The 22,058-nt window shown below is 41.2% G+C and overlaps 3 protein-coding genes across 7 annotated transcripts in view; 1 reads left to right on the top strand and 2 right to left on the bottom strand.

Annotated features, from left to right (window-relative positions):
- The window catches only part of LOC136434651 (dynein axonemal heavy chain 12-like), a 58,105-nt gene extending 51,061 nt beyond the window's left edge, over positions 1-7,044 (top strand). For 2 of the 3 annotated variants that reach the window (XM_066427579.1, XM_066427581.1), the window contains 8 exons: positions 18-251; positions 732-843; positions 1,260-1,286; positions 2,468-2,645; positions 3,092-3,296; positions 3,540-3,677; positions 4,058-4,168; positions 4,685-7,044. In XM_066427579.1, the coding sequence (XP_066283676.1) occupies positions 18-251; positions 732-843; positions 1,260-1,286; positions 2,468-2,645; positions 3,092-3,296; positions 3,540-3,677; positions 4,058-4,168; positions 4,685-4,924 (1,245 nt within the window). In that variant the 3' untranslated portion in view covers positions 4,925-7,044. The remainder of the gene's footprint in view (positions 1-17; positions 252-731; positions 844-1,259; positions 1,287-2,467; positions 2,646-3,091; positions 3,297-3,539; positions 3,678-4,057; positions 4,169-4,684) is intronic. The other variant, XM_066427580.1, reaches the window with a different exon arrangement.
- Positions 7,045-7,139: 95 nt separating this feature from the next.
- LOC136434652 (uncharacterized) lies at positions 7,140-14,861 on the bottom strand. 3 transcript variants are annotated; one of them, XM_066427585.1, is made up of 4 exons: positions 14,741-14,861; positions 12,173-12,904; positions 11,765-11,915; positions 7,140-11,048 (listed from the first exon to the last, which is right to left on the bottom strand). In XM_066427585.1, exons 2-4 carry the CDS (start codon positions 12,878-12,880, stop codon positions 8,041-8,043), a joined length of 3,867 nt encoding a protein of 1,288 aa, XP_066283682.1. In that variant the 5' UTR covers positions 12,881-12,904; positions 14,741-14,861; the 3' UTR covers positions 7,140-8,040. The 3 variants fall into 3 exon arrangements, with proteins under 3 accessions (XP_066283682.1, XP_066283680.1, XP_066283681.1); XM_066427583.1 differs by having other exon boundaries at positions 11,765-11,918; positions 14,741-14,860; XM_066427584.1 differs by lacking the exon at positions 14,741-14,861 and adding an exon at positions 13,497-13,711 and having other exon boundaries at positions 11,765-11,918.
- Positions 14,862-18,427: 3,566 nt separating this feature from the next.
- Positions 18,428-21,864, bottom strand: LOC136434650 (small ribosomal subunit protein uS12). The gene is made up of 4 exons (XM_066427577.1): positions 21,786-21,864; positions 20,626-20,785; positions 19,532-19,652; positions 18,428-18,635 (listed from the first exon to the last, which is right to left on the bottom strand). Exons 1-4 carry the CDS (start codon positions 21,787-21,789, stop codon positions 18,489-18,491), a joined length of 432 nt encoding a protein of 143 aa, XP_066283674.1. The 5' UTR covers positions 21,790-21,864; the 3' UTR covers positions 18,428-18,488.
- Positions 21,865-22,058: the final 194 nt, after the last annotated feature.

The raw sequence follows: 22,058 nt of genomic DNA, 5'->3' as shown, positions 1-22,058 counted from the left end.
TGACTTCCCTCACTCAGATGTTCCTGAATGAGTATGAGGAGATCCCCTTCCCTGCTATTTCTTACCTGGCCGGCGAGTGTAACTACGGAGGCCGTGTCACGGACGACAAGGACCGCCGCACGCTCCTGACGATCCTCGCCGACTTCTACCGACCTGAAATCGTGTTCGACGCCAAGTACAAGTTCTCCCCCAGTGGGAACTACTTTGCTCCGCCCCAGGGCGACTACGAAAGCTACGTCAACTTTATCAAGGTAAGAACAAGTGGATTCTCATAAGATCATTGCTTGAGCTTTTGAAATGGTCAATAGACAGTATAGATAAAGAAAAGATGTAGCAATCTCAAAGACCATTATACTAAATCAAGATTTGATTTGTCTGCCCTGCTTTAATGGAAAAAGAAAACCTGATACACCAAAAACTTTACTTCATAGAAACAAAAGGCTTTTAGTCCTTATTTAAAGAATTGCTTGAATATGATTATTAACTAATAGTATATAGTGTAAAAGGCTTCATGTTTGCTATAGAGGCAAGTTTCATGTAGTTTTGCAGTTGTAGAAGACAGATAAAGATTTTTGTGCTGGTTTTAAGTTCAAAGTAAAGCGGTTACTACTTGAGCCATGAACATTTCCACTTTTACAGTACCAGGCTACTACTACTGTATGTGATACATGTAACACAATCATATAAACATTGTGTGCTACATTGTACGTAATATGTGATCCCCCTTGTAGACCCTGCCAATGTCCCAAAACCCGGAGATCTTCGGCATGCACGAGAACGTGGACATCTCCAAGGAGCTGCTGGAGACTCGGCAGCTGTTTGACTCCATCCTCCTCACACAGGGTAAGAATTTTAATATAACACTTTTTCATTTCTGCAGATTCATTACTAAATCATTGCACAACATGTTCTTCAATTATTGTACGGATTGTTGTTTTTTTCCAGCAGCAGCATCCAATTAATCTACAGTCAAAAGAATGATTGAACAATTTGATTTCGAAACCTGGTCATTGTACCATGTTCTACAATCGGATTATTGTGATACATACAAATAGTTAAGTTCTCTCTGACTAGTGTCTAGCCATTATCGTGCATCTCATTCATCATACCTTACTGTACCTATATTAATAATAATAGTAACCATTCTGTACTGTACAATGTATGTATACAATGTACATTGTACAGTTGTCCTAATGCAAAGGCCTTTGTCATGATTATGTAGTACCAATTTAAACCCACACTTCCTTTCCACCTTCCAGAGTCGCAGGACAGTGGACCAAGTTCTGGTGAGATGTTTTAGCAAACTGTGCTGTCAGAAACGAAGATTTCTCATGTTGTCCCTGCATTCCTCAATCATAAAAATGAGGACAATATTACTTGAAAATCTTTTAAATGAAAAAGGTAAATCAACCTCAAAATGACAGGCAATATCGTATATTGGAAAATAGGTTAGTACCAAGAACATTATTTTTCTATGACCTGCCAAACCGATTCGTGGTAATATCATAATGCTGTAATGTAAACAGTTTCAATTCAGTCTGTTAAAGGTCCATTGACCATCAAGATGCCTGGGATCATTCCAAGTTATTTCTTAACACTAAGCTGAAAAGGACAGCATGAGAACATGTTTCTGTGTACACGTACACGTACATGTATGTCTTGTCCATACATGTACAGAAAATGTATGTTCTAAACCATGTCCTTCCCTGTCAGTGTACAACATGGTGAAAGTTCCTGTGTCTTGGTGTCGGGATCACAACTACTAACAAAACAATCTGTTCATAAGGTTTATATGTATAAATATATAACATATGATTATATAATAGTTTACAAGGGTTCTGATCTTAACAAACGCATTGTCTCTGTGTTTTTCTGTTGTGTTTGTTACAATGTTTTCATGTTTAAGGTTCACATTACTAACACTTCAAATGTTGATCTGGTGGGAAAATAAGGTTTAAGGGCCAGTAAGCTGGTCCAGGAGTATGTTTTATAAAGTACATTGTTGTACTAACATACGTTGTTGTCATGTTTCAAAGGTAAAAGCTGTAGGGGGCCAAGGTGAACTAATACTAACTCAGAATTTCTTCATGTTTGATTTGTTGTCAGTTTGATAACCCACGTAATAAACCAAACATATTATACTAAATGTTATATGGTGATTCCAGGTTATGATCATGGTAATTTTTTTGTGGTGTATGCATCATTTATTAATATGTTATTGGTTATATATAAGGACCTGAAGTTTATAAAGTTACCAAAGATTCTACATTGTACTTCGACATCTTATGGCGTAAAGTTGGATTTTGTTCCAGTCTTGGTGTTAACATCATTGTAGTGTTGAAGTTGGTCAATTCCCTACTAATATGGACATGTGGAGTAACTGCTTATCATCATTACTTCCTTTCTCTTCAACAACTAATTCTAAGACATTGGCCTGCCCTGATCAGTTCCTTTAACCCCCTTGCAGGTTCCTCGGGAGGTGGTGTTGCTGGGGGCGGAGAGACGGCACTGTTTGAGATTGCTAAGGACATCCTGAGCAAGCTGCCCAAGGACTTTGACCTGGAGGTCGCCCAGGAGAAGTACCCCGTGACTTACGGGGAGAGCATGAACACTGTACTGGTGCAGGAGATGGAACGCTTCAACAAGTAAGGAGGGCTTTGTTTGTTTGTTTGCTTTTTTGTTTGGCCAGGGCCGGCTAGCTTTACGGGCGTCTGACAAGCTTCTAGAGCTGGTCAGTCGCGGGCAAGCCGCTGGGAGCAAAGTCAGGCTAGCGGAGAAATATCTACCTGCATCTACCCATGGAAAAATAGCACTGGCCCGATCGGGCTAGTAGGATACGACATGCTCTGGCCCGGTCAGTCCTGGGCAATCAGGCCAATGGACTTGTCCAACCATGAAGCCCCGAGCAGTGAGTGTGATATGTTGCTGCTAAATGCGTCGCATAGGACAATCAGTCATATTCCAACCAACAGATCAATATTCTACAGTTACACTCTGAAATGATTCAAGCCTATCCAACAGAATTATATTTGTACAGATGAACTCAGAAATGGTTCAAATCTAATTAACTTTTGTATTCCTATGTTCCCAGACTGTTGGACATCATCCGCTCCTCGCTGCAGAACCTACAGAAGGCCATCAAGGGTCTGGTGGTGATGTCAGCTGAACTGGAGGGGGTGGCGCACAGTCTGACGGTGGGGAAGGTGCCGGCCATCTGGGCCAAACGCTCCTACCCCAGCCTCAAACCGCTCGGCAGCTACATCAACGACTTCCTGGCCAGGATCGTGTTCCTACAGGTTAGATCCTTTACCATATTTCCTCGGATAAAGTACGCACTTTTTTAACTTTTCAAATCCAAAAGTCATTGCCAAAGACGGGGTGTGTACGAGGTTATTGCCTGGACAGATGGGAAGAGAGAACCTCAAAGCACATGTAGTTTGAAACAGCACCGTAAGATCCATGGAAATAAATGTCTGGGCAAGAAACTAAAAGTCTAACAATGGTAAACTTTTATCGAATTTGTTGTGTTTTCTCTGCAGACGTGGATGGACCAGGGGAAACCTATGGTATTCTGGATCTCCGGGTTCTTCTTCACGCAGGCCTTCCTGACGGGTGCCATGCAGAACTACGCCAGGAAGTACACCATCGCCATCGACAAGCTTGTCTTCGACTTTGAGGTAAAGTTTGTTTGTTTGTTTTACCAGTAACATGTGCCTTTAGGCATAACACACCACACCGGGTGGACCCATACTCTTTTCATTAAGTGTGGTGGGTTCTTTTATGTGCCCAAGGTGTGGCTTTTCGCATACACGGGTCATCTGATTTACGTCCAGTCTCATATGACGTTCCTATAATAACCAAAGCTAGGTACTCATTTTGACCTCAGTCAACTGAGCAAATAGGTGTTAAGTGCCTTTCCCAATTTTGCGTCTCCTAGCAGCCTTCCTTGGCACTACAACAGAACTTCCTATTTTTTGGTATCGTCAGTTCTGGTTTTTGATGAAACTCACCAGATTGCTTAAGGTTAAAATAACCTGTGTACATTTTCCCCTGGCAGGTGATTCCTCGTGAGACCAGTGATGCTGCGCCTGAGGACGGTGTCTACGTCATCGGTCTGTTCCTGGACGGCTGTCGCTGGGACAAGAAGAAGGGAGTACTCGCTGAACAGGTATGTACTGTCAGGGCAAAGTGTAGTTTCAGAACTGTTATGGGGGAGGGGGGTGATCATTGTGATATCTGTAGAATCTGATGCACGTTCAGAAGCTAAAAGTACATGTAACTTGCCAAACTAGTACTCATTAAACAAGGTAATGTCATCTTCTTACCTGATGTGCACTACATTGTACTTTAAAGTGCATCTTGCATGTAGCATGCCATGGTCTAGTTGTTAGCAACCAGGCTTCTAGACCTCATAGTTGTGGGTTCAAATTGTGGCCTACATATACTATAGGTATCAGCATTCTGATCACCCCATTTGCATGCTATCAGTACAAATTGTACATTGTACAATGTATTATAATGTTATTTACAAATATGAACAGTTCCAAAGTCACAATTTGACCCTAAGAAATAGCCTGTGCCTAGTTTGGCAGACTTGAGAATTGAGTATTCTTTATGAATAAAATTAATATAAATACATTACCTTCCCCCTACCCTGAGTCTCACTGTTGTTATCCCTTTTCAGGTCCCAAAGATCCTCAACGAACCAATCCCGATCATCTGGGTGAAACCAGCGCTGAAGGCCGACCTCCCTGACCGGGGCGACTACCAGTGCCCGGTCTACAAGACCTCCGAGCGGCGTGGCGTGCTCCTTACGACCGGACACTCCACCAACTTCGTGCTGATGATCGCTCTCCCCACCGACAAGCCGGTTCAGCACTGGATCAAGCGCGGAGCTGCCATGTTGTGCCAGCTCGACGACTAGAGATGACTGTCACTTTGAATGATAATTTAGCTTGTGGAGTTCACTTTCTTGGTAACCAAATTCGTATGCAGTGAAATAATTAAAATGATTGTATGTTATTTGATCCTTTTGTAAAGTTTTAAGTTCATCATTGCACGTCAGTAAATGTGTTCTAGTCACCTGAAACTCTCCATGAAAACTGATATTCTGGAATTAAAGAATTACTGTGTTTTTTTAAAACCATTATGGTCATATGTAACGTTGGGTAACCTAAATTCGGGATTTTTCCGATAATGGTTGACTGAAATCAATCTAGCAGAACAATAAACCATCCTTTTTTTCTATTATTCTGTCAGTATCATGTACTATCTTTGCACTAATCATATATATGGTAGATTTTGTCTCTAGTCGTGCTGACACCATAATATTTCAACTTGAAACTACCGTCCGCCGCACGCACAATGACAGTGTTGTCGGACAGGGGGGCACATTAATTCGGGAGAGAAGATTCGTCTTGAATATCTTACCGCTAATTACATTTTATACAGCAGCTATTCGTTCCATCCTTGGCTTGAGGAGAGTGCTATGGATATAGACGTGTCCAAGTAAAAAAAATACACGAAAAAACGGCCGTACCGCACACATCAGGCCAGTTCGGGAACAACCCGTGTGTTGAGTCGGTAGAACTTCACTCAAAGTCGGCCCATCGTCATCATCGGGCAACGTGTAACGTTACATTATTCATGGAGAGTTAGCTGGATGCCGTAGCAATGGTAATACTACTATGTCCATGTGTTCCTTGTTGTGTTAGGAGCAAACTTTGAGGAAAATATCTTCCTCAGTCCACTATCACACGCAGCATTTAGACAAAAAGTGTTCCTCACAAACCTTTGTCGTCTGCTTGACAACAGGATTCTGGTTAACAATATGGCGGCGGGAAAATACACGTGCCGTAGGTTGTAGCAACAGAGAGGAGTTTTGATGATTGATCACACTTAGAATCCAGTTGCAGGTTAGCAAAAGAGATTGTAATAAGTTGTCTTATAAATAATTGTGTTTAGCAGGCAGGAGATGTGACATTTGTCTTATAAACCAGCGAACAACCGTGCTGGGTGATTCTCCCACGAAGCCCCCAGACTCTGTCAATAAGGGACGGAGAGTTTTTGACGTCGCCAACTTCTAATGCATGGTTATCGAAGCTTTTCAGACAGTGTTCTGAATACGTTAGTCTGTCAAGTTTGCATTTCTAGTGGTATTACTGATGTTGCATCTAGCACATATCCCTAAATACCCCGTTTTCGAAAAATCCCGACTTTAAGTACCCCACGAATTTAGGTTACCCAACGTTATATGTATTTTGAAGGATCGTCTTGCAAGAAGTACACTTGATAATTGCTTCTACAGTCCATCAATTGCTTTGATATAAGTTCAATTATGTAGACTTTAGAAGATAAACTGTCATCTTTTCTAGATGTCAAAGCCTAATGCTGCAGTGCCTTTAAACACAGATATGAAGTGTACTTAAATATTTTGCACTATACTATAGGTTGTATCTTTACAATTCTAGATGAGTGAAGACTGGAGATATCTATATTTCTTGTACATACCAAAAAAAATGAGCACATGCTAAGTTTGTATGTTGTATTGAATCGTAAGCTGCTGTGTTGAATGTGTTGAGGAAAATGCTATGGATTAGAGGATGAATTCTCTGTAACTGTTCAGTTTTCTGTGACCTAAAGACCAGATAAATTCCATGTTGAACCTTTAGTGCTGTGGTAATGACGTCACATGCAGTGAATTTTTCTTCAGCGACTACATCTTTTTTGGGGTCTGTTATCTCTTAGATTTTCATTAAAAAAATAGAAATTTGTCACCAATTCTTCAAACATAAATGAAATGTATATTTGCATGAGTACTCATATCACCACAGTTTAGACTAATATGAAACACGATCTATTTTTGTAGTTAGAAGTGTATGTCACAAGTATTGTGTGGTTATATTTTCTATACGTGGACAAGTAAATGTATAAATTCTGGGTTTCTGAAGAATTGTGATGTGATGTTGTATATAATGTATTTTTTTCAAGACTCTGTGAGATTTTAAACTTCTCTATTGGTGAATAAAGAACACTGGTGTTGTACACTACATGTCATTTTTCTTAAATGAATGTATTTACTAGTAGTAGTTAATAGTTGTAAGCAGAGGCAAGTCTCAGTGAGCCAACTTCACATTCAGAAAGTCATACAGCATTGTTTTTCTAAAGAGGGGAACAAGGGTGCAGCATGTGCACCCCCATGCCATAATCATGAGCCCCCGTGTCGGCCTGGGAGCAGATCCTCGGACAAACATACAGTTTTGAATGACCAGAGATTCTGCTAGGCCACATATGATCAGAGTCTTCAACTGTGACCTGTCTGACAGTAACCCCCCCCCCCCCTTCAAGAAGCCTTAGAATGCCTATATAACCATTGCAAAGAAAGTTATGTTTTCAGCGGCGTGTGTCTGTCTGTGAACATGAATGCCTGAGTGTATTGTCTTGGTATTTAGTATGTTGCTATAGGTCTTGATGAAACCTCGAAATGATTAGATTTAGATCTTAGGCCCCTAGTGACTTCTAATGGTACTACAGCGGAACTTCTGGTTCTGGGCAATTGCTATATGATTCTTGAGTCTGTGGTAGATAGCTCTTCAGGGCATTTTTCCTTGCGTCTTGACCATGTATTACTGTCTAAGAATCATTGATAGATTGTTTGGGCCAAACTTTGAGATTGTGGCGCACATGATGCACTGGGCATGATAGCCTCAACAGCAGACCCACAGTTCTCAGGACGTTTTTATATATTTGATATTTTTGTGAATTAGCCCATCAGTCAACCTTTTGTTCTGCTACCAACAAGTTATCACTCAGACATAGTTTTAACATTGATTGTGTCTCAAACAATGATTATACATCGAATGGGCAAGGGAGTTTTTGTCATACACTAACTCAAATATTCACCACTTTGTTCGCTTTATCGTCTGTTATTCCCCATCATAATGTTTCTACTGGTTCTTATGTTGTACAACAACATGATTAAAATATATAAGGATAGTCTTAATGTTTTGGATTCAACATGAGACGGTTGTCCTGTGTCATTTATGGGCAATTAAGGTTCATTTCAATTGTCTTTATCAGTGGGTGACTTTGGTCGTCAGGATAGATCTGCTTTGCCATGGCCAAGGCTTCTAGGAGGGTTCTTTTACATGTAGCTGACGAGAAATCTCCCATTTTGTACAAAAGCATTCCCAAGTTGTTGAGTGAGCTTGCAATGTCAGGATGTGCTGTTTGTGGGCCATAGATGTTCCTTCTCATCTGTAGTGCCTGGTCAATGTAGCTAGCTGCTCTCCTGTGTTCACCAAGGTAAACGCAGAGTTTCCCCAGGTTGTCTAGTAATGTAGCAATGTCAGGGTGTGCTGCAGTCTGACCATATATACCCCTGAACATCAGTAGAGACTGTTCATAGTAGCTGACTGCTCTCCCATGTTCACCCAGGCGACTCCAGACTGTCCCAAGGCTGTTCAGTGCTGTGGCAATATGGGGATGTGCTGTATGACCATGGACACTTCTCGACATTTCAAGTGCCTGTTCATTGTAGCTGACTGCTTTTCTGTATTTGCCCAGGCTATACCAAGCTGCCCCCAGGCTGCTAAGTGAGTTGGCAATGTCAGGATGTGCTGTTTGCGGACCATAGATACTCCTGTGCATCTGCAGTGCCTGTTCATAGTAGCTAAGTTCTCTCATGTGTTCACCCAGGTTACCCCAGGCTACACCCAGGTTGCTCAGTACTGAGGCAATGTAAGGATGTGATGTACTCTGACCATAGATACCCCTCAATATCTGTAGTGCCTGTTCAAGGTGGCTGATTCCTTTTCTGTATTTGCCCAGGCTGACAAAGGCTCCACCCAGGTTGATGAATGAACTTGCAATGTCAGGATGGACTGTTTGTGAACCATAGATATCCCTCCACATCTGTAGTGCCCGATCATGGTAACTAACTGCTTTCCTGTGTTCACCCAAGTTACTCCAAGCTACACCCAGGCTGTTCAGTAATCTAGCAATGTCAGGATGTGCTGAAATCTCACCATAGATCATTCCATTCATCTGTAGTGCCTGTTCAAAGTAGCTGATTGCTTTCCTGTAATCACCTAAATGAAGGAAGACTACCCCCAGGTTTTGGAGTGTGTCGGCAATGACATTATGTTGTGTACGCGGGCCATAGACACTCATTAACATCTGCAGTGCATGTTCATGGTACCTGATTGCTTTCTTGTACTCTCCCAGGCTGGTCCAGGCTTCACCCAGGTTGTTATTAAGTACGGATGTCATCTCAGGATGTGCTGTACTCTGTCCATGGATATTTCCATGCATCTTTAGTGCCTGTTCATAGTAGCGGATAGCTTTGTGACTATCAAAAGCCGAAAAACTCGCTGTTCCAATGTTGCAGAGGAGCAGCATAGTATCCTCAGTGTCAGTTCCATCAGCTGTCTTGAGGGCCTCATGGTAGTAGCTCATAGCCAGTCGATATTTGCATAACGAATGGTACATATGTCCTTGTACTTTTGGAGAAGTATCATAGAAATCAGAGAATGACTGTAGGTCTGAATTCTCAGACCATTTAGACAAAACAGATTTTAGAGGAACTGCTGTATGATAGTATCTGAAAAGCTGTTTTTCATTTGATAAATGAAAAACTGGTTTCAGTGCATTTGTTAAATGCATTTCTTCATCGGTCTGTAGGGATGATTCCTGTTGATTTAGAATTGCTTCCATTGAGGCCAAAGCTGAAAAGTTTTCCTTCTGTCCACCATTTGCAATGTAGGTTTTGAGCCTGAGCTCTGCTGAGATGCTGGTAAGCACTGTCAGGTGGTGGGCATTGTTGGAACTGATCACTTGTTTGTTTTTCATTTCTTCTATCATCTTCCAAATCGTGGTAGGTTTAATATGGGAGCACATGGCCAAGAAATCAACCGCTAAAGATGGGAAGCGATAGAGTTCTTTCTTTACATTAATCAACCTTGCTGTAATTGTTTCCTCATTATTGTATAAAGAGTTTTTGATGTTCTCCCTCTGTGTCTCCTGTGCCAGTTGTTGAGCTATTTTGCCCCCATCAGTTCGCAGTATCTTCTCTGTCATGGCCATGTATGTGTCAATCATATTCTGGTCCCCTGCTATCAGGCATGGATTTCTCAAGATACTGGCAAGGTGATATCCTTCCTGCAGGTATAATGTGACATCATTTTGAAGTATTGAAACCATGTTGTTTGGGGTGCAGATGAGTTCACTGGGTGGTTTGTCCATAGTTCCCTGTCTGCCCAGTGGAGTCTTGCTTGCCATTGGCATGGAACCATCGAATGCAAACCCACGAGGTGTAACAGAGTCATAGTACCAGTTGTCTAGTGGATTTTTAGAGTAGAAGTCATTGAGAGATTTTATTCCCAGTGCTGGAAGAATGGTTTCTCCCAAGTTGACCACCTTGAGGTGTAGATAGTGGGTGAGGTTGCGAAAATACAAAAGACATGGTTTACTTTCTTCTTCAACCAAGATGGCGAACTCCAGGTCTGAGTATGGAGTTACCAGTCCTGTGGCCTGTGAACCCAAACCTATCAGGGCAAACTTGCAGGGAGGGGGACCCATTAGCCCAATACACTCTTCTACAAGCAGGCTGATGAACTCCTTCCTTTGTTGTGAAATCTTCTCAAACAACTGCCTGACAGCCTGACCTCGTTTTGCTTCTATCTCTTTGACACATGGGTCGTCCTCATCATGGGCATAGGGATCCAGCTGCTGGTCAATGGTTTCTATCTCCAGCTTGATCTGGTCTCGCATCACCTTCAGCTGTTTCTTGTGGTTTTGTGTGTTCTCTTGGCTTACATTGCAATGGATATCTAAGATAGATTTGAGAAATGACTTCTCTACTTCTTCAATACCTTTTGCTATGTTACCATTGAGTAGTTGATCCTCTGACCTGGCTATTGCTGCATTATAGAGTGCTGCTGCTTTGACAAAGTCTCCCCCGTCTCCTGTCTGCTGACCTCGCTTACTGTAGACATCTCCCATCTTGCGTAGGGGCTCCACCTCTCTCTGGTACTGCTGGGCTGTGGGGTCTAGGGGAAAGGAACTCAATGTTGGACATATTATCTTGCACATGTTTGAATAACAGACAAGACCGATGGTCAAGAACTAAAAATGTAGTCTGTTACCACACTGTATCCAAAGGGAAAGGGCAACTCTGTTTTACACCCGAGCTGAGGAACAAGTCTAACAGTCAGATTGTATCCTATTTGTCATTACCCGGAAAGTAAATTTCAATGATATTCGATAAGTCTGGCGATATTGTATAGTTTAGAACTTGTTTATTTCCATGGATGTGAATTGCGGATTCCGAAGTATTGTTTCTCTATATATTTTGTCATTACTGTACGTGTACGTGTACGTGTACCCATTCTCCTAAGCAGAGCCCTACCAGAGGCCTAAAGGATATACCATGGGGAGGCTCTGCTAAATCGGGCTGAGGTTTCCACTTTTGCGGGCGTGGATTTTAACCAGCAGTCAGCCAATCATAGAATCGCCTAACAATTTTCTTTAGGTAAGGCCGATTCTCTGATTGGCTGCCTGCTGGTTAGAAGCCACGCCCACAGAAGTGCAATGAAAACCTCAGCCCGGTTTAGCAGAGCCTCCCCTTGGTATATTGTATAGGTCGCGGGAGGTCTGCGTAGGAGAATGTATTACCAAGTTCCATACTTGGATGGATGTTTGGAAACATATTTCGTTGATATAAATTTCCAAACATAACAGAATACTCACATGAGATTTCCCTTACCTGGTATGTGTACCGCCTTGAGTGCAGCTGCAAAATGCTGCTCTGATGAGTCCAGGTCTGACCTGGTAAGGGATTCACCTTTTTTCAAGTGGTCTTTGTACTGACGCATGGATGGTCTTCTTCCAATCTGCATTTGTTTCTTTGTTGCTAGCTGCTGCAAGATTTGATAAAAATTGTCATAATTTTTATGTCACATACACACGCATGCCGTCCCCATACTTTTTCAGCTAATATTCTACGAAAACATATCCCCTACTTGGTGATGTTTTTGCATGTACACTGATTATATGATGTGTAGGTCTTTACACACTTTATCATATTTGTGATAAGTTAAAGAGCTACATGTGATGACATCAAATAACTAGATGAACTACCTACGGATAATGAAAAATGAAACTGCCTTCTCACCTGTCTCACTGCTTCTCTAGCTCTGATCTTCTCTGCATAACTGATACGATGGTGCAGAGTCTGTTTTGTCTCAGGATCCTCACGTCGCGTCAGGGCTTTTCTGTACATGGCAGTTGACTTAGAGAACTGTGATACATCATAAGCCTTCTTGCCTTGCTCAAGATAAAAATTTCCAAGAGATTTTAAAATCTCAACCTCCAAGAACATGTCACTATTTTCTATTGCTGTCACTAGTGTTTCTGTGTAAGTCTCCTCAACAGAATGCTGGGATTCTTTGTTACTTCTGTCTAATTTCTCACAAGTTTCGGCAACCCTCAAGACATTGCTATCAGTAGTACCCCAGTAGTCTGGTGACAACCACCGGAAGAGTGGAGTGTACCCCTGCAGCAGTTGTCTGGAGAGTTTTTCCATGTAGCCGACGCGATGTTCCAGTGTTTGTCCCATGTCTAGATCTGTGCAGCGCAATAGGGCAGCAGCATACAGCGCAGCAGCCTTGTCAAACTCTGTCGAATCTTTGCTCCGCTTGCCTTTTTGAAGATGCCAGTCCCCAAGACTTTTTAAGACTTCTACTTCTATGGAGATATCCATGCAAAGAATGGCTTCCCTTAGTGCCCGCCCATACCTATGTTCTTTGCTGTGTTGACCCTTGAGGCACAGCTCTAAGTCCTGTAACTTGTCTGCCAGGCTGGTCATATTGATGCCAGACATTTCATTTCAACTCGAAAGATCAACCTTTAAAAAAGTAGAGAACAATTTGTTTAATATTCAGACAGTTTTGTTACTTTGAGACATTTGTCTATTTGTAATCTTGGAGATAACATGCATATGGTTGACTTTCAAAACCAAATGAGGTTAACGTTTTCAAGTGAAGTAATATATTTGTTTGTCATGAATTATGCAAATATTGTCCTCATTTACATAAATCATATCAGTTGAACATCTTCTCTACCCAAATAAGTTAATAGCACAGTTGCTTAAAGTATGAAAGCCTTATCTTAGCAAATGTTATTGTAAAATTTCCTCGTAAATTACATGTATATAATTATACTATGTAGATATGGCCCTGATTTGCATGATTTATGCCAAATAATGTCCACCTTTACTTTAATATCTTCCTGAAATTCCCGTCATTCACCACTAAGGAATTTTAGTATCTTCTCATTGATAATGCAAATGAGGTCTTCATTAGCATAATTGATGTTTTGAGAGTCCTATCATGGAATGCAGCAGATACATGCATGTTCATTCTTGATTCTGCATATTAGATACTGATTTTCATGATATCTCTGTTAAATGTAAATCATCACTAAAGCTATCTTCGTACCAAAAACTATGACGATCCGGCCGCCAACCCCTTCTTCATTCTCTTTCAAATTGTAGAACGACATGTGCCCCTGCAGTTCGAAAAAAGAGCCGCTAGAAATCCCAAAGCGACCACACTTAGTCTCTGTGCGAATAGCCATCTACCACTTAAAAATAGCATGTCCAAAACACGAGATATCAAAACTGGAAATTCCGCTGCAGTACCATAGAAAGCCCCTGGGGCCCATTATCAAAATTGACCTTCTTTTTCCCAACCCGTACTCACACTTAACAAATATCATAAGGATCTATCCACATCTTGTTGGCGAAGGTAGATATTGTGAAACCTTCACATTGTGAATGCATGTTTTGACAGGAATAGTTGTGGTCATAGGCAATTATCTTTCACACCTACACTGGTAGAGAGTAACCCAATTAAGAGCAAATGTTTGCAAGGATCAAACAATGGAGAGTACTTTTGAGCATGTCTAAATTCACACTTTTCGTCAAACGTAAAAAGTGGCCTTCTTTTGAGGATAACCACGTGGTAACCCATCAACACCCAAGATTTTGCAAACATGCATTTGATAGGCATTTTAATCATATAATATAAATTTGAAGCCAACAATTTACCACATTGGCACTTACAATGTTACAGCGGTTTTAGAAGCTTGAAACATTGCATGGTTTTAAGGTTGCCCCAAAACTCTAATATACGTCTTTCAAAAATTAAGTGTTGGTCTATTCAGATATTGTTTCGTTTTCGTCTTCAGCCAAATCGATTATTTTACCCACCATCGTTTGATCCCTACAAATATTCGCTCTTAATAATTTTGAATACGAATATCTAGTCCCCTCGTTGATACACCCTTGCGGTCCAGAGTACTAGTACCCGCCGTGCAAGACTTTAGTCTCCTTTGCAAGCCTCCTGGCGTTTATTATTTTTTTTGGGAGCGCTGATTTCCAACTAATCTGGCCCGGGCTCTTTGCTGGTACATGGTTAAACCGTATCTGCCGCCCACGGTTTCTCCAGCAAAAGACCCTGGCCCAGATAAGTTGAAAATTGCGAATTAGCGCCCCACGCCCCGAAAAAAATTAAATAAATGTCGGCCCCATCCGGGAGGCCTGCAAAGGGGGCTAACAATAGTGTTTATAAACCTCTGTAGTCCTTGTAACTTGTCAGGATAAAAAGACTTGTCTAACTCTTACCTTGATGTCTGAGACTCCATCTGGAATCTGGATGTATGAAACTTGTCTAAATCTCACCTGGATGTCTGAGACTCCACAGTTACGAACCTGCCTGGGTAGAGACTTGCCTGTTTCTCCCTGTACTGGTGAGAGTTATGGGTTTCCCCACTGACTCAGGCGAAACTGTTCCTGTTTCACTTCCGGGACATTCGCCGAGTCATGCCTACGTGAACAGCATTCTCAACAGTCCTCTCATATATATATATGACAAAGTGATTGTCAGTGCGAATACCAGATTGTTTGCTGGTTAATTCAACATACAAATGTAGAGTATTTAGGACTTCTGCGTCTCAATCTTAGTTTGATGGCTTTTTTTTTGCTTCTCTAATACAGGTTTGAAGAATGTCCCACAATTTTTGCTGGGGAACATGCTATTTGGCGCGCCATGTTGTTTGTTTGTTTGTTTGCGAGCGCCAGCTTGTTTGTCTAAAACTGTTAGGTCACACCTACCAGAGGTCACATGTGTGCCGTATCACTCCCATATCACATTACATTATCGATTAATTACATGCATGATGTCATTACTTATACATAGTTCGATACTATATTTATATTCCCCTTCCAGTGGGAAGGGGGATATACTGTTTTTGCTTGCCTGTTCTTCTTCTTCTTCTTTCTTCTTCTTCTTCTGCCAAAAACCAAGTAGATGTGCGGTGGTAGCTCTACTAATGGTATTGCAGCAAGTTATATGTACCTTATGTTGAAATGTACGGATGTTATATTTGAGATGTAGGTACCTATAGGAAAGGTGAATACACCTGACAATAAATTATGCTAATGAGGACCTCATTTGCATAATTTATGCAGAAACTTGTATTTCCCTTACCGTAAAAGCTACAGATGTCATATTTGAGATGTAGGTATCTGTAGGAAAGGTGAACACACCTGGGCATAAATTATGCTAATGAGGACCTCATTTGCATAATTTATGCAAAACTTGTATTGCGTTTACAGTAAAAGCTGCAGATGTCATATTTGAGATGTAGATAAATTTAGGAAAGGTAAACACACCTGACCATGAATTATGCTAATGAGGACCTCATTTGCATAATTTATGCAGAAACTTGTATTTCCCTTACCGTAAAAGCTACAGATGTCATATTTGAGATGTAGGTATCTGTAGGAAAGGTGAACACACCTGGGCATAAATTATGCTAATGAGGACCTCATTTGCATAATTTATGCAAAAACTTGTATTGCGTTTACAGTAAAAGCTGCAGATGCCATATTTGAGAAGTAGATACATTTAGGAAAGGTAAACAGACCTGGCCATGAATTATGCTAATGAGGACCTCATTTGCATAATTTATGCAGAAACTTGTATTTCCCTTACCGTAAAAGCTACAGATGTCATATTTGAGATGTAGGTATATTTAGGAAAGGTGAACACACCTGGACATAAATTATGCTAATGAGGACCTCATTTGCATAATGTATGTATATCCCTTACCGTAAAGACTACGGATGGCTTATTTCAGATGTAGGTACCTTAAAGAGAGGTGAACACACCTGTACATAAATTATGCTAATGCGGACCTCATTTGCATAATGTATGTATATCCCTTACCGTAAAGACTACGGATGGCATATTTCACATGTAGGTACCTTTAGGAGAGGTGAACACACCTGTACATAAATTATGCTAATGCGGACCTCATTTGCATAATTTATGCATAAACTTGTTTTTCCCTTACTGTAAAGGCTACGGATGAGATGCAGGTACCTTTAGGAAAGGTCAGAAAACCTGGCCATAAATTATGCTAATGAGTGCATTATGGATAATTTATGCATATCCCTAACCATAAAAGCTACGGATGTCATATTTGAGATGTAGGTACCTTTAGGAAAGGCCAAACACACCTGGCCATAAATTATGCTAATGCCGACCTCCTTTGCATAATTTATGCAGAAACTTCGTCATATCCTTACAGTCAATGCTAAGGATGTCATATTTGAGGTGTAGGTAATGGGAGGGGAATATTCTGCATTTTCCCGAAAATGTTGCCATTCTAGTTTAGTACTATGTTTTTGGGTGTCTGTGTGCGTTTGTGAACACGGTAATACGTGGGTGAACTGTCTTCATACTAGTATTTGGTATGTTGACCTCTAAATTATTAGATTTTGGGCCCCCTCCTTAGCGGCCTGTTATGCATGGTACTGCAGCGGAACTTCCGGTTTTGATATCTCATGTTCTGGACATGCTATGGTCATGATTGTTGTAATGGTACATAGCTCTTGCCTTGGTAAGGACAGTACGCCGTGTAGGTTTGGCCCCCCTAGCAGCTGTTTAGAACTGCATGAGCTGATTTTGTTTCAAACTTTGAAAGAGAATAACTTGAGAATGGGTTGACGGTCGTCATGATTTGTGTTATGTAAAACACGACTCTCAAACACAACATATGTAACTGAGAGGAATTAATATTGATAGATATCAATTATGCAAAAAGAGACCTAATTTGCATAAGTAGTTAAGATACTATTATTCCTTAGTGGTAAATGATGGAAATGCTATTCCTTTATGAGACTTCCCTATTTACATAATGGTGGGGGAGACAATACAGGTGATTACTCACTTCTGCTAGTTGTCACCCCCGCAAATGATTAGATTATTCTTTTGTTTGTTTGTTTATATATCTTACCAGGGGGAACATATTTACATGATTGAGGAAATGGGTTGGGGTTTTGTTCGCGTTAAGAATTTTCGCGTTCGCGTGGAAAATTTGAAATGGAGAATTCATTTATAGGTTCAAAATATCAAAGTAATTTTATCATCAAAATTTTTCTCCCTTGGGAATAGACTGGAGTCCCTTGGGAATAGCACACACCAAACCTCACCACACCCATGCAGGGGAAAAGTTTGCCTGTAATTTTGATCATTTGCACATTAAAATATGCAAATTAGTTGATCCGAAGGAAATTGAAGGTTTACAAATCTAAGGTTTCAAGCCCAAAAACTTTTTTTTAAAATCTGAAATTTAAAAAAACAAAAAACAAGTTGATTCCCAAGGGACTCAAGTCTATTCCCAAGGGAGAAAAATTTTGATGATAAAATTACTTTGATATTTTGAACCTATAGATAAATTCTCCATTTCAAATTTTCAACGCGAAAATTTTTCCACGCAAACGCGAAAAATTCTTAACCCGAACAAAACCCGTTCCCGAGGAAATGTTTCAGTAGCCTTCTTCGCTAAGATATGACTTTGAACATGTTATATTTGGTTAGGGAGGGTGATCAACTGATATATATTATGCAAATAACATTGCTCTGCTTTCTTGAAAGAGCCCTGAGTGATGCATCAAAATTGTGGGAAAGGAGCACATAAAGCATTGTTTTGACAATCAATCTTGTTGTCTTTGTTGAACTTAAGCATTTGCAGACAGTTTCTGACAGCCTTGTAGCTAGGCTTTATAGACAGGGCGTCCAGAAATGGGGGGCCAATCGGAACCTAATGGGCTCTATGGATTAACATTACCTGGTAGCATTGCTGCTTGCATGTCTATGAACTTACATGCTGTTAAATGTGTGGGGGCAACACGTGCATGTGTATACAAAAGCAGGGCATCTTCTGGGCCCCCTCTGCAAAAGGAGGGCATGTAATTTCCTTGTTTTCTTAGTGTAGGGCGTCGAGAAGACACCCTGACCCCCTGCTACCTAATAGCCTGGTAATAGCCTGGTTTCGTCCCCAGTCAAAACAAAACACAAGATTCAGGAGTACATCTTCCCTTTATTTTTTGGAATTTTCACAAAGAAGCAGACGCGGTAGTCCTACGATCTTGGACGCTCCTTCTTCTCCTTGAACAGGGCGAGAAGCGAGACGTTGGCGACCTTCACGACCTTGAACCTGACGCCGGGGATATCACCGACGGCACGGCCCTTACGACCGAATCCAGAAACCAGAACCTCATCGTTCTCCTAAGGAAGTGAAACAAAACAAGACTTTAAGTCACCTATCATCTCGACATATAACGTGCTGTTGCAAATTTTTCAGAATTAACAGGAGGAACATAAAGATTAAAGTATCAAACAAACATCTTCTCCCAGCAAACTTACTTTCACAAATACAAGTTCGGTGTTAAAGCCTGCCTTAGCAAAAAGAAGTTTGAGCAGGAACTAAACAAGGCTACACACAAAAAGTTAACTTAGATGACATGAATTCATTAATCGTTCATCCACAGATTCATGTTTTTGTTTTTACCATCAAAAAATTCAGCAATTATTCAAAGAATGTACCGAGACCCAATAAGCCAGGAGGCATGGAATAATTCTCCTGTGTTGGTCAGGTCCAGGGTTAGTGTCTGAGGCAACTCCCTTTGCTCATTGTCATATAGTAAGGCAATATGCAGTGACTGGCCTCATGGCAAGTAAACATTAACCCATTTAGACCAGGTATTATAAGATTTTTGATCATTGGAACTTCAGAGTAAGAAGACAACTGAATTTTGGAAGATAAAAAAAAGGGTAAAAGGTAGTCCCATGGCCTTTTGAGGGCATAGTATTTGAAGGCTGAGCCCAACCCTTTTCTTCCACTGCTTTTTACCTCCCCAACCTAAGTCAGGTGCCCATTTTTATACCAGGGTGGAGTGAGGAAAGTTGTGTAAAGTGCCTTTCCAACTGGCACAACAACGGTGGCATATCAAAGGATTCGAACCCAGGACTTCTGGGTTCTCCGCCAATTACCCTTATTGTTACGCCAACACTTTTGCCTTCCACCAATTCTTTCTTGACATTTTTTCCACTCCAAACCCTGGGAAAGTTCATCACTAAGATCTGAACATAGCAGTGACTGTATTACACATGCATTCACCCACCTCGATGTAGTTGAGGCAGCCGTCGTTGGGTACGAAGGCCGTGATCTTCTTGCCGTTCTTGATGAGCTGGACACGGACGCACTTCCTGATGGCAGAGTTCGGCTGCTTGGCCTCAACACCACTGGGGAAACAATCCGCAAAATCAACGTGTAGAGTTTTTAACACATAGTGTTTTTGTTTCAAGTAAGGCCATGTTGATTTGATTATATGGATGACATCCTCTGGGGACCCCAAAACTCATGCGAGTGAAAAAAGTTGCCTTCATGAAATCTACGTTTTCAGGAAGGATGAACAAAGCTAAACACACAGTATGGTGTCCCAATATAAGTTCTTCATTTTGTTCTTTCAAAACTTCTTCTTTGACGTTTTCCGAAATATCTTTTTCTGCAATTTGCAGCATGTATTTTCTCACTTTGCGGTTGCTTTGTATGATTTTACAGTACTATGGCCGAAAACTTTTTTTCTAAATGTGGAAACAGACGAAAATTTATGCGCTCGTGGATATCATCCATACAATCAAATCAACATGGCCTACATGTTAGTTACAACTTACATGTTCATCATTATTTCAGACTTTGCTAATAAAAATGAAAAGTTATATTAACCCAGTTTCAACTTAACGCTTTTTGCCTGAGGGATACATGTATGAGCATGAATTTATATTCGAGGATGTACCAAGACCCAATAAGCCAGGAGGCATGGAAGAACTCTCCTGTGTTGGTCAGGTCCAGGGTTAGTGTCTGAGGCAACTCCCTTTGCTCATTGTCATATAGTAAGGCAATGAGCAGTGACTGGCCTCAAACTTTCAAAGTAAGAAAACAAACATGTTGGGAATGTCCAAATTCGACAGTTGATAGCCGTTATTCTGAATGGGACCACCTGTTAGAACATCGAACGGCCAGCCCCACTCTTATAACACATTCCTTGTCAAGCAGCTTAAGAGTGTAGGAGTCTTTTGTGATTCTTGTCTCTTACCCATACATATAAGGCTCATAGTCATAAACAACTTTCCAGTCATGCCTGAATTACATGAAATAATCAGCATGATGAGATCACACACTACCAATATATACTTCTGAAACCCGAGAACTCACATTTTCTCCAGCACGATGCCCTTGGCGTGAGAGGCTCCTCCGAAGGGGCTGGCCTTGACGGCGGTACCCAGATGGGCCTTCTTGAAGGACTTGTCGTGCCAGCGCTGCTCCCGGCGGTGATCCTTCAGCTTACGGGCGGAACGCAGACCACGGGGCTTACCTAGGGGTGGGCGAGTTGGGAGATAATTATTCCAACAATCAAAACACCTATTTCATGCATTCACCACAGGCAAACTTGTAACGTAAATGTATACTACTTTCACCAGATAACACAAGATTGACACATTAAAAAGTGTGAATTTAAGAGCTCTTCTAATCATGCAATACCATAGCATGGATGCCCTGATCACTATATAGTATAATGTCTAAGTCAGGGGGACCTGTTGTAGAATTTCATTGCAAAATTACACGTTCAGAATATCTTTACATGCAAATCTTGAAAAAAGTGTGCAAATTGCACATTGGTATTTCGAGCCCTGCTATTGGGCTGTTCCAAAAAAAAAAAATGGAGGGGGGGTTGACGACACAATTTTCTGCATATTATTCAACCCCCTTTATCCCGGTATCCCGACGACTTCAACCCCCTTAATCCTGCATCCCGAAGACCTCGACCCCCTTTATCCCGGTATCCCGACGACTTCAACCCCCTTAATCCTGAATCCCGACGACTTCAACCCCCTTTATCCCGGAATCCCGACTACTTTCAAACCCCCTAAATCCTGAATCCTGTCCTACGTCGTCAACCGGGGGGGTATTTTTTTTTTTTGGAACGGCCCATTTGATCGATCAAGTTGATCCAACTACTACATAGAACTCCGTGCGCACAAAATAGTGTTTCGACGTTACGGCAGTGAGGGATGACCGATGTAAGTTGTCGCATTTTCTAGGTGCCACGAAGGATTACTGCTTCACCATTTACTGCAACCGAAAATTTATCCACCCCCCTCCCCATCATCTACGCGCACCATGTTGGAAACAGCACCGCCGCACGTGCTGTATTCCTTCCAGAATAAACCCGCTTTAACCAACAAAAAACGCGTACATTTCAACTTCCAACGATTCTACATAACACTAACAACATTTCTACAGTGGTAGTTTGAATGATTGTCCATCTTTAATTGAAATCTAGTCGTTTTTTTGACACAGAAAAATTCACTCACCCATCTTGGATTTTGGGTTCAGGAAAGAGGCCTATCCCAGCATGCTTCTCGCCTACGTCAGTTTTGCGCATCCACACGCAAAATTATTATCGTGCAGAATAATCGTTCTTTTTGCTTCACAGTTTAAATATAATATGTTCATCTTTATTTGGCCTTATATATTCAGATTCACAATATTCTATCATCTTAACAGAAATATATGATATGTGATACTATCATGTGGTTAATCTTTTTGTTATCGTTTGGATGCTATTGAAGATCTATCAAAAGCGA

The sequence above is a fragment of the Branchiostoma lanceolatum genome, chromosome 5 (genome assembly GCF_035083965.1).
Source record: "Branchiostoma lanceolatum isolate klBraLanc5 chromosome 5, klBraLanc5.hap2, whole genome shotgun sequence".
Taxonomy (NCBI): Eukaryota; Metazoa; Chordata; class Leptocardii; order Amphioxiformes; family Branchiostomatidae; genus Branchiostoma; species Branchiostoma lanceolatum.
The sequence above is the reverse complement of the archived record's forward strand: the minus strand, read 5'-3'. Positions and strand labels throughout refer to the sequence as shown.